This window comes from Mustela nivalis (genome assembly GCF_964662115.1).
Source record: "Mustela nivalis genome assembly, chromosome: 3".
In the NCBI taxonomy this organism is placed as follows: domain Eukaryota; kingdom Metazoa; phylum Chordata; class Mammalia; order Carnivora; family Mustelidae; genus Mustela; species Mustela nivalis.
This window is the reverse complement of record NC_139022.1, coordinates 32,536,845-32,552,056: the sequence shown is the minus strand read 5'-3', so window position 1 is coordinate 32,552,056 and position 15,212 is coordinate 32,536,845. Positions and strand designations below refer to the sequence as shown.

The following is a 15,212-nucleotide window of genomic DNA, read 5'->3' as shown; positions in this document are numbered from 1 at the left end:
GAAAAACACACATGAACATAAAGTCATACCCAATCCTGCAAGGCTGTGGTAGGATCCAAGGCAGGGTGATGAACCCTAGGACTCAGGCTTAGGTCTTAGGGCCCCAACCCAAATATCAAGGGGGTCCAGGTGGGTGGAGGAGGTGAATGGAGATGGCTGGGTCGGGCTGCCCCACGAAGGGGCTGGTCTGAGTCGTTCATTGCCCATCAGCCTGTATTTGGGCCTGGTGTTGCAGGGATGCCCAATCTGGAAGCTGGAAATAAGATTCTCTCTCTCTCTTTTTTTTTAATGTGAAATTCCAGATATTTTTGTATTTTCCTGTAAACTAGGATCTTTAAAACACCAAACAAGCCAAAGAAAGACAAAGCCATATGTCTTCTGGCAGCTGTGGGGCCTCCCTAGAGTAGGTGGAAGACCAGAGTGAGTGGTCATCTGTGGGGGTCCCGTTTACATGACTGTTTGTGCACCCACAATCAATCCATGAAGTAGGCTGCGTGAGGCCCGTGGGGCTCACTGAGGCCCCCTACGTCACAAAGCACTGCAGGGGCCCAGGAGACACACACAGACCTGTGTGCCTTCCTTGTGCACTCTTCCTTTCCCTGGGCAGTGCACTGGGGGAGGCACAGTGCAGGACTGGCAGGGCCCAGACCTGAGAGATATTCATAGAGTGGGCTGCCATGGAGGGACATTAAAGGAACCTAAGGGAGGACAACAGAGCACAGAATTTGGAGTTTGCATAGGAGGCAGGAGGAGGAGCACAGCTGGGGTGGGAGCCTGGCAGGCACGGGGGCAACCTCCCTAGGCAAACCCTATCATACATGCCCAGGATGGCATGTTGCTGACCCTTCTTCTTGCCTGGCATCTGGGAGCCCAAGAGAGCCCTCTGCCTTATCCCCATTGCTGCTACAACTTCTGTCTTCCATGTCCTTGACTAAGAAGGGCTGAATAAGTCAGTATCTAGAGCAGGGTGTGGGCCAGGTTGTGGGAATTGGCCCCAGACCAGCAGCCTAGGAGACAAGGTTGCAGGCATCCAGGGCTGGCTCTGCCCCAGCAGGCTGTGTGATCTGAGGCAAGACCCTCCCCTCTTTGAGTCTCTGCTTGCTCCCAGGGATGGTGATGAGAAGCCTGAGCTGCCTGCCTTCATACCCTCTCCAGAAGTGGTGGACAGCCACGGCAGCCTTGCAGGATAGGGCCAGCTGGAAAGGGGCCTCGGGGACCTCAGCTACCACACAGGAGGGTGGGAAACAGTGGGGTCGACTCACTGTGGGTTGTCACACTGGCGGGTCCTGAACTTCACGCCTGTGCCGCAGGTGCGCGAGCAGGAGCCAAATGGACTCCAGGCACCCCAGTTGCCATCCCGTTTGAGGATGTCAGGGGTCAGCCAGATGCAGTGTCCTTTAAAGCAGTGCTGCAAGACAGAAGGTCACTCCTATGACCCACTGTTCCAGGGACACTTGGATGCCCCATACTCTTCAGTCTGCTGTTCCCTTGATGTCTGCTTGGCCCTGGAGGCACTGGAAAAGCGGACCCCACACCCTCTAGAAGTTCAGAGCCCTGTCAGGAGTCCCCCGCAAGGTGCCGGCCTGCCCTGCCCCCCTCCCCCAACTGCCACCCCGACCGCCCATAGTCCTCCATGTCTTGTCGAGTCCGCTCTGCCCTCTCAGCCCGAGCCTGTCCCACACCCCACACCATGTCTCTGGGTGAAGCCAAAGGCATGCCCACAGAGGGCAATTCACAAAGAAACCAGCAGGTCAGGCCAGTGACTCCAGAGACGTACAGAACCTACCTGCTTATGTTTAAAGGACATACAATGGAAATGAAGGTTGGGTGACAAGCTGACACAGTAAACATTCATGAATGCAGTGAGCAGAACACCGGCACTCAGGGAACACAGACCTACAGCTCAAATATGGTCACACTTCTCCCTGGCCTCCCACAGGGAGGATGCTTACACAACTTAGGGCCACTTTAGGAAGATGATTACAACATGTAAAAATACTGCATCAGATCTAAAATGGAATACTGATATAGAACAAGAAAAGATATCACAAAAAGTTAAAAATTTAACAATGGACCAATACGACACACAACAAAAAGCAGATAACAAGGATGTCTTTCAAATGAGCCGACTGCCACAACTTCTCCTGCAGTTCCAACGGCATACTGCTTGTCCATCCCTTCTTCATCTGACCCCTGAGCCGTGGGTATGAGCGCAGGAGGTGGACGGACTCCAGGTGCCCTGGCTGCTGTCTGGTTTCAGGATTTCATTTTGCAGGTCTGTCTTCCACACAGAAAATAGAAAAATAATGCCGCCATTTCTCGGCAAACTATCTCTGTAAGGACTGGTGGCTATTTTGGCTACGTGATCTCAGTTGTAACTCTCAGCTCTGCCCCTGGGGCATGAGCTCAGCTATGCACAACACATCAGTGAATGGACAGGACTATGTCCCAATAAAACCTGATTTATGAAAACAGGCAGCAAGTGGAAACGTCTACAGGGGACCTATAAGGAGGTCAGTGAACTCCCTCTCCTCAGTAAGATAATTGTTTAACTGGTAAGCATTATTTTTAAAAATAACAACCTCTTAAAGTATCTGGAAATTGTCCTGAAGTCCATACAACAAAGGGAGAAACGTGTATTCAAGAACATCTATGAAATCTTGGTAAGAACAGTGGAAGTCTGTGGCATTTGGCCACAACTGCTACCCATACCTTCCCCAGCTCATGGGTCCAGAAGCTTTATGGCCTAGAAGACGAACTATCTATCCTTCCTGCTGCCAGTCTGGGGCTACGGTTTGACCCTGGGAAAGGCACGCCAACTGGCACTTCCCAATACATAATTCTGTGTTGCAGAAAGTTAACTCCAGGAAGCAGAGGCCAAGAGAACTGGGGCTCCCACTGCTGGGTGAAGACTCTACTCCAGAGATGTCAGGCCAAGAATACTGGACCCCGACAGCCCCTTTCCCAGCTTGCTTCTAGGGCAGAGGCCTCATTCTAAAAAGAAAAAGCCAAGAAGAGTAGGGGCTGCCATCCACATCCAGTGACACACTCGTAGGCCAAGCTGTCACTCTGGGAGAAGTGGGCCACTTTGCCCTTCATTCAAGTGCAGCGGTCTTCCCAGAGGGAGAGGCAGAATGGCCAGTTCCACAGTTCTCCCTAAAAGGACCGACCTTATTTGGAGCAGAGCTTGTGCAAGCTCATACCTACAGGCATTGTCTAAAACAACAGAAATCTTAGTAGTGAGCTGAGCAACTAAGAGGAGGCCGGAAGTTCCAAGATGTTAGCAACAGTGAGTAAAATGGTAAAACAACAAAAAGCATAATAGAAAGAACCAAAGAAAGAGAGGTAAGGCCCCTCCTAGGGTCTGAGCAAGGCTCAAAGACTGGCAACATCCTGCTTCTGTGAAAGGCTCAGAATTTCAATGGGTCATACTGTAGACAGGTTGTACTTGAAAGCATGCTCAAAACCACATAGAAACCAGTTAGCTGCTAGTGAAAGCTAACTGGGTGACACCCGTAGAGACCGAACAGCCAGAGGCTTACCAGGAAAATCAGAGAAAGAGACAGAGAGAATCTGGCGAATACCACTGTCCTGGGGTGGGAGTCGGGGGCTGTCTGGTCAGGGAGACGATGCACAGGCCCAAGGCTGTGGCCGCTGGGTTGGGGGCAGTATCAGTGGCTGCACACTGCAGGGCAAACAAAGTTTATGGAAACAGTACAGCCAAGTCACTAGACAAATAAACAAGCAAACAACAGCACGGCAAAGGTCCTGGGCACCATCAACATCCAGAGTCTCTTCAATATATCATCTACAATGTCCAGTTCCACCAAAATATCTGAGACATGAAAAGAAACAGGAGAGTGTGAGCCACACATGGGAAAGTAAGCAAGTGATGGAAACTACCTTTGAGGAGGTCCAGATTTTGGACTTGGCAGGTAGATTTCAAAATAGCTCCAAGAACAAAAGGGAACCATGTCTAAAAAACTGAAGGTGAGGAAGGGACAATGTCTCATCAAAGAGAGAACATCAGGAAAGAGGCAGAAACTACTACAAAAATGTAAACAGAAATTCTGGAGTTGAAAGGTCAAAAACTGAAGTGGTAAATTCACCAAGGGCTCAGCAGTAGATATGAGCTGACAGAAGACAGAGCCCATGAACTTGAATACCTATCAGTAGCAATTGTGCAATCTGAAGAGTGGGGAGAAAAAAGAACAAATAAAAATAAACAGACCTCTGAGAAACATGGTGGGGGGGTCACTGAGGTGTTAGAAGGAGAGGAGACAAAAAGGAGAAGAGAATATTCAGAGACATGATGGCTGAAAACTTCTAAAATTTGATGGGGTAAAAAAAATAAACTATACACCCAAGAAATTTAACAAACTCCAAGTAGAATAAATGCAAAGAGAGCTATACCCCAACACATGATATTCAAGTTGGTGAAAGACAAAGAAAATGCCAAAAGCAGCAAGAGGAAAATGGCTCATCATATATAAGGAAAGCCCAATAAAATCAAGAGCTGACGTTTACTCAGAAATAATGGAGGTCAAGGCAGTGGCGTTAACCAAGGATAACCAATAAAACTATCACTCAACAATTAAGGTGAAATAAAAATATTCCCACACAAACAAAAATAGGAGAAATCATGGCTAGCAGACTGCCCTGTAGGAAAATACTAAAGGAAATTATTCAGGCTGAAAGCAAGTGATGCCAAAAAATAATTCAAATTCACATGAAAAAAACAGAGTGCTGGAAATGGACAATTTTCTAGAAAAACACGGACTACCAAAACTGATTTAATAAGATACAGAAAACCGGAATAGACATATAATAAGTAAAGAGATTAAATGTGTGATTTAAAAATTCCCCCAAATAATAGCCCAATCCTAGATGGCTTTGATGGTGAATTCTACCAAATGTTTAAAGAAAAATTAACACCACTCCTTCATGAACTCTTCCAAGATAAAGAAGAAAAAAGAAATCCCCCAGTTTATTCTATGATACTAGCATTACCCTGACACCAAAACCAGACAAAGGCACCACAAAAAACCCCTGTAGACCAATATCTTTTATGAAAACAGACATCAACAAAATCCTCAACAAAATCCTAGCAAACTAAATCTAACAGCATATTAAAAGTTTATACACAACAACCAAGTCAAGTTTATCCTAGGAGTGCAGGGTTTAATATCTGAAAATCAATCAACATAATTAAGCCATATTAACAGAATAAGGAATACACTGTATGACTGCCTCAAGACTCAAAAAAAGAAATCTGGAAATAGGCAACATACTTCCCTGAAAACACACACACACCCCTCAGACAAGGAACAGAAGAGAATTTCCTCAATCTAATAAAGAACATCGAGGAACTATCCACAGCTCACATCATGCTTAATGAAGAAGGAACGAATGATTTCCCCCTGTGATCAGGACCAAGACTTCTAGTTAACATTGTACTGGAAATTCTAGCCAGGACAAGCAGCCCAAGAAAAAGAAATAAAAGGCATCCAGATTAGCAAAGAATAAGTAAAACAATTCCTATTTGTAAATGACACAATCTCACATATAGAAACTTCTAAGAATCCACTAAAAAACTATTAGATCTAATAAAAATATTCAGTGAGATTGCAGGGCACAAGATCAGTACAGAAAAATCAATTGTATGTCTATGAACAGTTAATACTGTGAATGAACTGGAAGTTGAAAATCTATCTACAATAGCATCAAAAGAAGAAGAAAACGCCTTAGTAATAAACTGAACAAAAGAAGTATAAAACATGCACAATGAAAACTATAAAACACTGTTAAAATAAAGATCCAAATAGACAGAAAGACATCCCATGTTTTGGATCAGACTGTTAATATGTCAATACTCTAGAATCAATGCAATCCTATCAAAATTCTTGCTGCAGGGGGCGCCTGGGTGGCTCAGTGGTTAAGCCGCTGCCTTCGGCTCAGGTCATGATCTCAGGGTCCTGGGATCGAGTCCCGCATCGGGCTCTCTGCTCAGCAGGGAGCCTGCTTCCTCCTCTCTCTCTCTGCCTGCCTCTCTGTCTACTTGTGATTTCTCTCTGTCAAATAAATAAATAAAATCTTTAAAAAAAAAAAAATTCTTGCTGCAGTTTTGCAGAAATTGAAAAACTCCTCCTAAAATTGATATGGGCATCCTCACCAATACTTGTTATTTCTTTTCTTTTGGGTTCTAGCCATTCTGAAAGGTCAAAGGACAGGAAACACGCAAAATAATCTTGAAAAAGAATAAAGTGGGACAACTTGCATTTCCCTACTTCAAAGTTTAATACGAAACTATAGTAATCAAGAGAGTGTGGCTCTGCCATTAGGATAGACAAACCTACTGAGGGAACAGAATGCAGAGTCCAGAAATGAACATTTAAAAGCTGTCAGTTGGTTTCCAACAAGGGTAACAAGATGATTCAACAGAAAGGGAACAGTCTCTTCACCAATGATGCTGGGATGACTGGATGTCCACATGCAGAAGGATGAAGTTGGACCCCTACCTCACACCTTTCATGAAAGTCAACTGAAAATGGATCACAAACCTAAAGGTAAGGGCTATCCTCAGAAGGCAACACAGGAATAGATCTTCCTGACCTAATGATAATGGTTTCTTAGATATAACACCAAAAGCACAGGCAAGAAAAGAAAAAAAAAAAAACAGATAAATTGGATCTCAATAAAATTAAAACTTTTTGTGCATTAAATGACAGTGTCATGAAATTGACAAGACTACTCACAAAACAGGGGACGGGGGAAGTATATGTAAACCATATATCTGATAACCCCGATAAGTGACTTGTATTCAGTATATATAAAGAACTCCCATAACTCAAAAATAAAAGATAGATAAGTCAATTAAAAAATTAACAGACTGGCGAGGATGCGGAGAAAGGGGAACCCTCCTACACTGTTGGTGGGAATGCAAGCTGGTGCAGCCACTCTGGAAAACAGCATGGAGCTTCCTCAAAATGTTGAAAATAGAGCTGCCCTATGACCCAGCAATTGAACTACTGGGTATTTACCCTAAAGATACAAACGTAGTGATCCAAAGGGGCACGTGCACCCGAATGTTTATAGCAGCAATGTCCACAATAGCTAAACTATGGAAAGAACCTAGATGTCCATCAACAGATGAATGGATCAAGAAGATGTGGTATATATACACAATGGAATACTATGCAGCCATCAAAAGAAATGAAATCTTGCCATTTGCGACAACATGGATGGAACTAGAGCATATCATGCTTAGCGAAATAAGTCAAGCAGAGAAAGACAACTATCATATGATCTCCCTGATATGAGGAAGTGGTGATGCAACATGGGGGCTTAAGTGGGTAGGAGAAGAATCCATGAAACAAGATGGGATTGGGAGGGAGACAAACCATAAGTGACTCTTAATCTCACAAAACAAACTGAGGGTTGCTGGGGGGAGGGGGGTTGGGAGAAGAGGGGTGGGGTTATGGACATTGGGGAGGGTATGTGCTTTGGTGAGTGCTGTGAAGTGTGTAAACCTGGTGATTCACATACCTGTATCCCTGGGGATAAAAATATATGTTTATAAAAAATAAAAAATTAAAAAAAAATTAACAGAGGATATAAATAGACATTGACCTCCCAAGACATATATATATATGAATCACCACTAAGCACACGGTGAAGAGATGCTCAGCATCATAGGTCACTAGGGAATTGCACATCAAAACCATGATGAGATGATACTTCACATTCCCAGGGATGGTTACAATAAAAACACAGATGATAATAAGCTTGGGTGTGGAAAAATCAGAACTGTCACACAGTGCTAGTTGGAATGTAAAAAAGGTGCAGCTGCTTTAGGAACCAGTCTGGCAGTTTCTCAAAATATGCAACAGAGCTACCATAAGATTTAGCAATGCCACTCCTAGGTACATATCCAAGGAAAGTGACACATTCTGCCCATAACTTGCATGGGAATGTTCACAGCAGCATTTCAAATAATAGCTTTAAAGTAGGAACAATTCAGATGTCCATCAACTGATAAATGGATGAATAAAACAGCACATATCAATACAATGGATGAAAATTCAGCCACTAAAAGGAATGGAGTACTGACCCATGCTACAACACAGATGAATCTTGAAAACATTATGCTAATTAAGTAAAGCCAGACACAAAGGACACATGTTATTCAATTCCATTGATAAGAAATGTCCGGAAGAGGAAAATCTACAGAGACAGAAACAGATTAGGGATTGCTCAGGACTGGGGTGGGGCTGAGGGGAGAGGATGAACCACAGAGATTGCTAATGGGGTGGCACTTCTTTTTGGAGTGACAACAATGTTCTAAAATTTGATAGTTGTGATAGTTGCACAACTCCGTGCATATCCATTTATTTATTTAATTTGAGAGAGAACATGCACAAGAGGGGGTAGGATTGAAAGACCCCCCCCTTCGTTAACTAATTAACTGCTCTTTTGTTGTGTAAGAGTACCCCTCCTCCCCTTGCAGTGAAAAGACCCTTCCCCCAGGGTTGAATTCAATGTAACTGCTCTTTTGCCTTTCTGTAACTGCTTGGCTTTTAGGGCCTGACACTTGTCACCTGTTTGAACAAGATACCTTCTCCTAATAGCGGAGGCATGGTCACATAGGCAAGGGGGCTGCATGGTCACGTAGACAGGATGTCTTTCTGCTGAGTAATAAGGTCAAACTTCCCCTCTTTGTTTCCCCTTCCCACCTTTCTCTTCGCGCAAGGGGGTCTTCCAAAGCCAATCCGCTAACACCAAGTATGCCTTTTTTCAAATGTTCAAATTGTCAGCCAATCGGCCCGTCCCATCCGGGACTTGTTTGTACCTGTCTATAAAAATCCTGCACCACCCCAGCCAGGGGTGCTCAGCTAGCAGGAGCTGCTGACCACCCGCAGGTGCCTGTGCTACAATAAAGAACCTCTTGCTGTTTGCATCCTGTGGCAGTGTTGAATTCTTGGGTAAGGGGATCCGCGGGTCTTTCAGGATCAGAGGGAGAAGCAGACTCCCCACTGAGCAGACCCCAAGAGACTCTGGGATCATGACCTGAGCCGAAGGCAATCACTTAACCAAATGAGGCACCCAGGCACCCCTCTGTGCATATTCTGAAAGCTACTGAATTTTACACTTCAAAATGGGCAATTTCGTTTTATTTTTTTAGAAGTGATTTATTTATTTGAGAGAGAGAGAGAGAGAGAACAAGCAAAGGGAGCAGCTGGCAGAGGGAGAAGCAGGATCCCCACCGAGTGAGGACCCCGACTTGGGACTCACTCCCAGGACCCTGATATCATGACCTGAGATGAAGTCAAATGCTTACCTGACTGAGCCACCCAGGCGCCTATACGTGGGCAATTTTGAATGCGAATTGCATCTTAATAAAACTGGTGTGTGGGGGGGGGGGACGACCAGGTGGTAGATGGCATTGGTCTATGTGTGACAGCTTGCCAACTCTGGCTCTAGCATGTTGAGGGATATATTCTCTTTTTAAAATTATTGATAATTTAGAGAAGTTACTGGTGGTGTCATGGGAACATTTAGAGGAAGGAATCTAGAGACTCTGGTGCTCCAGTTTGTTTCGGGATGTGGCTTTCAGGGCATTTGGAGTTTTCTGGGTCAGAGCCTGATTTTAAAGGTAGCACTCAGTAACTGTTGCTATTGACTTTGTTACTGTCAACATTGTCAACATTTCATGTCAAGTCAGAAAGAAGTTTAAATGCTTCTCCCATGTGTTCATCAGATTTACTCCCCTTCATTAACTGGATTGTCAAATGTTTCAAGAACCTGTCGGTTACTTCCCTATGGTATTTATCTCTTCTGCCTAATGACCGGCTGCTTTGGGTTTGACATCGGAGTTACCTCTCCTGATTTACTTACTCTCTTTCCCCTTTTGTTTTCTATTAATTTTTATCTGAATTTTTTAAATACATAAATTTGAAAATGACAGAAGAAAGTACTTTTATCCACCTATCCAAATCAAAAGGCTGGCAACTTCTCCCTTATTTTATTGGAGCGTTCCAGAACAACTTTTCAAAACTGCAGGGCAACTGGCATATTCAGGCTTCATCAACATTTTGAATCAACTTTTTTGCATCCCATTTGCACTCAGATTTCTTTCCTGGTCTTTGAGATTTTATTTTAGCACCCCTTACACTTTGTAATACATATGTTGTGAGGCGTGGACAGCTTTTCCACAAGCAGACCATCTGGTTACACTTAGCCTTTTTAAAGACACATCCAAGTCGGATCTGTGTTTCAGGGAGCCCATCTGCAAGACAGACCCCAAGCAAACATAAACTCTTGTCAATATGGAAGCCACCGTGACCTCAGGCCCAGCTGAGGCTCCTTCTGTCCAATGATCTGAGGAGGATGAGTCACACACACTGCACATGTTCCACAGAGACCCTGAGTGAGTTGGCAATGTGGTGGGAGGAGTGTCCCTGGATGTTACTCCTGTACCTCAACAGCTGCAGTAACTTAACTGTACGAGAAAGATTCTGAGGCCACATAAATGAGCCAATAACCAGACCTCAAATGCAATTTCTCCTTAGCCAAAGCCACAAAGCACCCATTGCCACTTTAAAGCCAGTGACAGAAACATACTGGAGGGAAACGGAGAGGGAAAAAGAAAAGTGAACTTAATTGATTATGGTTAAAATATCTTACTTTTGCAAAATTTACGAAAACACACGACCATGTGAACACATGGCGAGGCCCCTCCTGGGGCCCAAGGGGGCCAGTGAAAGTGAGAGGCCCCGGAGCTTAGGCATCCTAAGTTTCATGGTAAATTCACCTCTGCTCCTCTCTCAAAACCTTCCCAGGCTACAGGATTCAGACCAGCTCTTCAGCCTGGCATCAAAGGCTCTGCATGACTGGCTCCTACTCACCCCTCCTTTTTTATATCCCGCCACCATGCTAGGTGCCTGGAGCTGACTGCTCTCTGAGAAGACCACACTGTCTTTCCTCCAAGCCTCTGGGAATGCCTCTGCTCAGGAGGCCCATCACCACTCCAATTCCTTCGCCCACATCCCATGCAGCAGACGCCAGAAGAGATAACCCCTTCCAGGCTCATGCTCACACTTGAGTCCCTCTCCAGGAAATGCCCACAGCCAACGTGTGCTGCCTCACCCAGAGTCATGCCTCTTTTCTGGGACCAGCCACAGCCAACCCCTAGTTAAGCCAACTCTGAAGTTGTGCCAACCCAGAGCTTTGGGTGGGGTCTACTGAGCTCAATACTGTGGCAGTATTGCTGTTTGATGCCTCATTCTCCCCAGAGATGGTGATCCTGCCAGGGCTCCCCAGAACCCCAGAAAGATGGCTGCGGCTATCATCTCCATGCCCAAGTCACTACCAGGCATCCCTCCTGGATCTCATCTCTCAGACGGGCCTTTCTCTGCCTTCACTACCTCTGGGCACATCTCTGTTTGGGAGGCTACCCCATCCCTTCTTTCCTTCCTTCCTTCCTCCCTCCCTCCCTTCCTGACACAGGCCTCTCACCCTCCCTAACCCACCGAAGGAGTCCCAAACCTGCCTTCACACCAGTGTGAGGCCTTGTGAGGTCTGACAGAGGCTGTCACCCTCTGGATTCCCCTTCCTGGGCTCTGGGCAAGTGGTCAATGGCTCCACCATCATAAAGTTGGCATAGCGTTGGACAGCCTGGGTCAGGCAGGCCTGGCTGCAGGCCACTGCTGATGCTGGTCATGTCCTTAGTCATGTCCTGGGGCCATAGTTACCCCATCTCTCACCCCAAAGTGCCCCTCACTCAACTATGGAAGGGAAGGGAAGAGCCCACAGAAATGCTGGCTGGTGCACCCTAGCTGGTGGTGCATGTTGGGGGAGGGTGGCTGGCAGACAAGGAAGAGGGCCCAGGTAAAGAGATGCTGTGGAATGAATGTTTGTATCCTTCATATTCATATGTGAATTCCTATGTGAGATTCATATGCATATGTGAAAGCCTAAGGCACAATGTGATGATATTAGAAGATGGCCGCCTTTGGGAGGTGACTGGGTCACAAGAGTAAAGCCCCTTCTAAGACTGGTGCCTTTATAAGAAGACATGAGAAAGAAGATTCTGCAACCTTCACTAGAACCCAACCATGCTGGCACCCTGACCTCAAACTCCAGCCTCCAGAACTGTGAGAAATATGTACTGCTGTTTAAGCCCCCAGTCTATGGCATTTTTGTGGCAGCAGCCTGAGCTGACTAGGACACAGAGGGAGTGAGTGCTTCTGGCATCTCTGAAGGGTGGGACTGGGACCCAACCTCTAAGCCACTGCTGGTGGAGGGAACCAAGGACCTGGAGGATAGAGGAAGCCAGAGAGTGGCCTCCTTGTCCCTGTTGGACAAATCGGTCCCAAGTCTGGAAAAAGGGAACTGGGCCCAGGACAACTCAGAACATCCCACAGGCCCACGGTGTGAGGGACAACCTCCTCCACAGACTCAGCTGCAAACACACAGATGCAATACTCATGCTTTGTAGAAAATATGAAGTAAGACAGAAAGGGAAAATTACCCTTCATTCCACAGCTCAGAAGCCATCCTTCCAATCTTTTGGTTTATTTCCTCCTGGATGACTGTGAGCACTTAACATTACCCAAACGAACAATTTCATACTCTGATACCTCAGCACTATTATTTTAAACAAACATCTTTAACGTTCTTAAAATGCTCTATAAACATATGTTTAAATGCCTACAAATATTTCATGGAACGGAAAGAGAGGCTTGAACATTTAAAAGCACAAAATTTCTTGTCCTGAATGCATTCTAAGCCCAGGACAAGCTGACAGGGCTGCCTCTTGGGCTAAGCACCACGGAGAGCGCTTGGCAGGGGCAGAAAATTCTGTGGGGTTGCTCTCAAAGCCTGCCAGGTAGGACTGCTCAGTTTCAAGGAAGTTCCTGTTTAAACAGTGTGTCCCAAGCAGGGACCACAGGCCAGAAGCCTGAGCTGTGAGGGCCAATGAGCTGGACATTTAGGTGACTTGCTGGAGGCAGAAAAGATGGCTCAAGGTCCCACCTGAGGAAGGAGACCCAGGGCTCCAACTTCCAGGCCGAGATCCTGGGCTATCCCTGTCACTATGCCTGCCCGCCCCTTCTCAGTTCTTCAGGGAAACAGGAAGCTTGACACAGGAGCACCGGGGCCTTTCCACCGGGCCTGTGTCTCTGAAACAGAATTCATGAAAACTGGAGGTGGGTGTCACTTCCCCAAGATGCTGCATGCTAATGTGAGAGCACATGGAGGACTCTTTCCTGCCCACAGACACACTAAGGCAAAAGCCATCTTTGACCCCCCTCCTTGGGCCAGCATGTCACCCTCTGCCCTGACCCTGGCTCACGCAGGGATGGCAAGGTGAGCCCACCAACCTGGCCTGCAGGGCAGAGGCACCTGGAAGCACCCTCTGTGCTGGGCCTGACCCTGCTCTAACCTATCCAGGGCATGCCTGTTGCCAGCACCCTGAACAGGTGGGACAGGAGCAGACTATCACCAGGGCCTCCTAGGGAGCCATGTGGAATCACCCAGTTTTTTGTTTTCTGGATTTGGACCCTAAAGGACTACCCCTCCCAGGATTAGCCAATTTCTAGAGACAGTAAACTCATGCAATTGTGTGACTTTTAAATGCAAACCAACCAACCCAGGGGTTACAATCCAAACACATCCTCTTGTCACCCCCGGGGCAGGTACCAGATGACTAAGGGCTTGAGCCCAGAGCCCACTGACATCATTCACACTGGTCAAACTGAAGCCTGCTTACCCTGCCTCACCCCTCCCTTTCTACAGAAAGCACAGTTACCCCCCATCCTTCGCCTCCTGACCCACCCTGGTGCTTCCATGCACGGCTCCCTGCAGTCCTTCCTTCTGGGATCTGTGAGATACAAACTCTTCCACTGGTAATCATCTTCCAGTCTATTGGCCTCACCCCACCATTTATACTAACATGCCGTATTTTAAAACACCACCCTTACCCATGTCATCTGCCCTCCCGGGCTTTCCTCACCAGGTTCCCGCTCTGTATGACCTTCCACCTGGACTGCTTGGCTCACTTTCCCCTACTGCTGGGCTTCAAGTGGTGGTCGGTGACAGGGAAGCCTCTCTGAGCTTCCTGACGGGCCGCTCCTGGGCCCTGTTCTCCCTACCTGTCGCAGCCACCTCTTACAGCTCATGGCCGACTCCCACGGATGGTGAGGTCTGAAGGAGGCAGGGGGGCTGATACATGCAATGGATGTGAATGAATGAATGAATGTGGACCTGAGGTGACCAGGCAGCCAGATGCGCAGGCCCACTGCCCGATGTGCAGGCCCTGTGGGCCCCTTTGCCCAAAGGCAACACGCTCACCTCTCCCCTCTCAGCCAAGCCCACCTCTTGACTCTGTGGGAGAGCTGTGCACCACTGGCTCTTGCTCCTTACCACCCTAATCCCCTCTGCTTCATCTCTCTGATGCCAGGGGCCCTGAATCCCAAGAGTGCTGCTGACACCCACGGCCACCTACCTGGCCCCCACAGTGTCCAAACCCAGGGCAGACTGTGAATGAGCTGTGAAACCAAAAGTTGGAAGGTGGGTGGCTCTTTGTTATGCTCTCTCCAAGTCATCCCTGTGTGTGGAATATAGATCTAGATTGTTCTATCTCTGGGAAACGGTGGGTATGGCAACCTGAGTAAGCAGGGGCACAGTCTGGCCGTGGAGGCCAAGGGGGAACAATGTGCTTGGGAGTTGCTGCGGGACAGTGTGCACAGTGAGGATCCCAGGCAGCCACAGTGTGTCCCGAGGCTGAGCTCTGGCACCCCCTGCCCGGGGCTGGAGCCCCCAGAGGGACAGCTGAAATCTTCATCGCCCTCAACCCTGAAATGTCCTGCTATTTCTCCAACCCAGCCAACCTCCTCCTGCTCCTGCCTCACTCCCCTCTCTCCCTGCCCCTGTGGCTTTTCTTGCAGGGAAGGGAAAGGTAAGGGAGGGCTGCCTTCCAAATACAAAACTGCACGTAGTAATGAGTAACATATTGAAAAATACAAACACACACAGGCAGAGAAGCCTAATAGGCCTCCCAGAAGGCACCCCTGCCTCTTCCTCTGCGCCTCCACCCACAGCCTCACACATCAAGAATTCCTGATCTGGGTCAGTTTGTGCCCTGTGCTCTGGTGAGCCAAGGCAGGCTGAGCCCAGCCCCAGCTCTGCCCCCAACACACCCAGCACAGCTCTGT

General features: G+C 47.2%; 1 protein-coding gene across 2 annotated transcripts in view; it reads right to left on the bottom strand.

The window, feature by feature from the left end:
- The window catches only part of ADAMTS2 (ADAM metallopeptidase with thrombospondin type 1 motif 2), a 217,824-nt gene that overhangs the window by 28,362 nt on the left and 174,250 nt on the right, over positions 1-15,212 (bottom strand). For both annotated transcript variants that reach the window (XM_082723550.1, XM_082723551.1), the window contains exon 11: positions 1,263-1,408. In XM_082723550.1, coding sequence (XP_082579676.1) covers positions 1,263-1,408 — 146 coding nt within the window. The remainder of the gene's footprint in view (positions 1-1,262; positions 1,409-15,212) is intronic.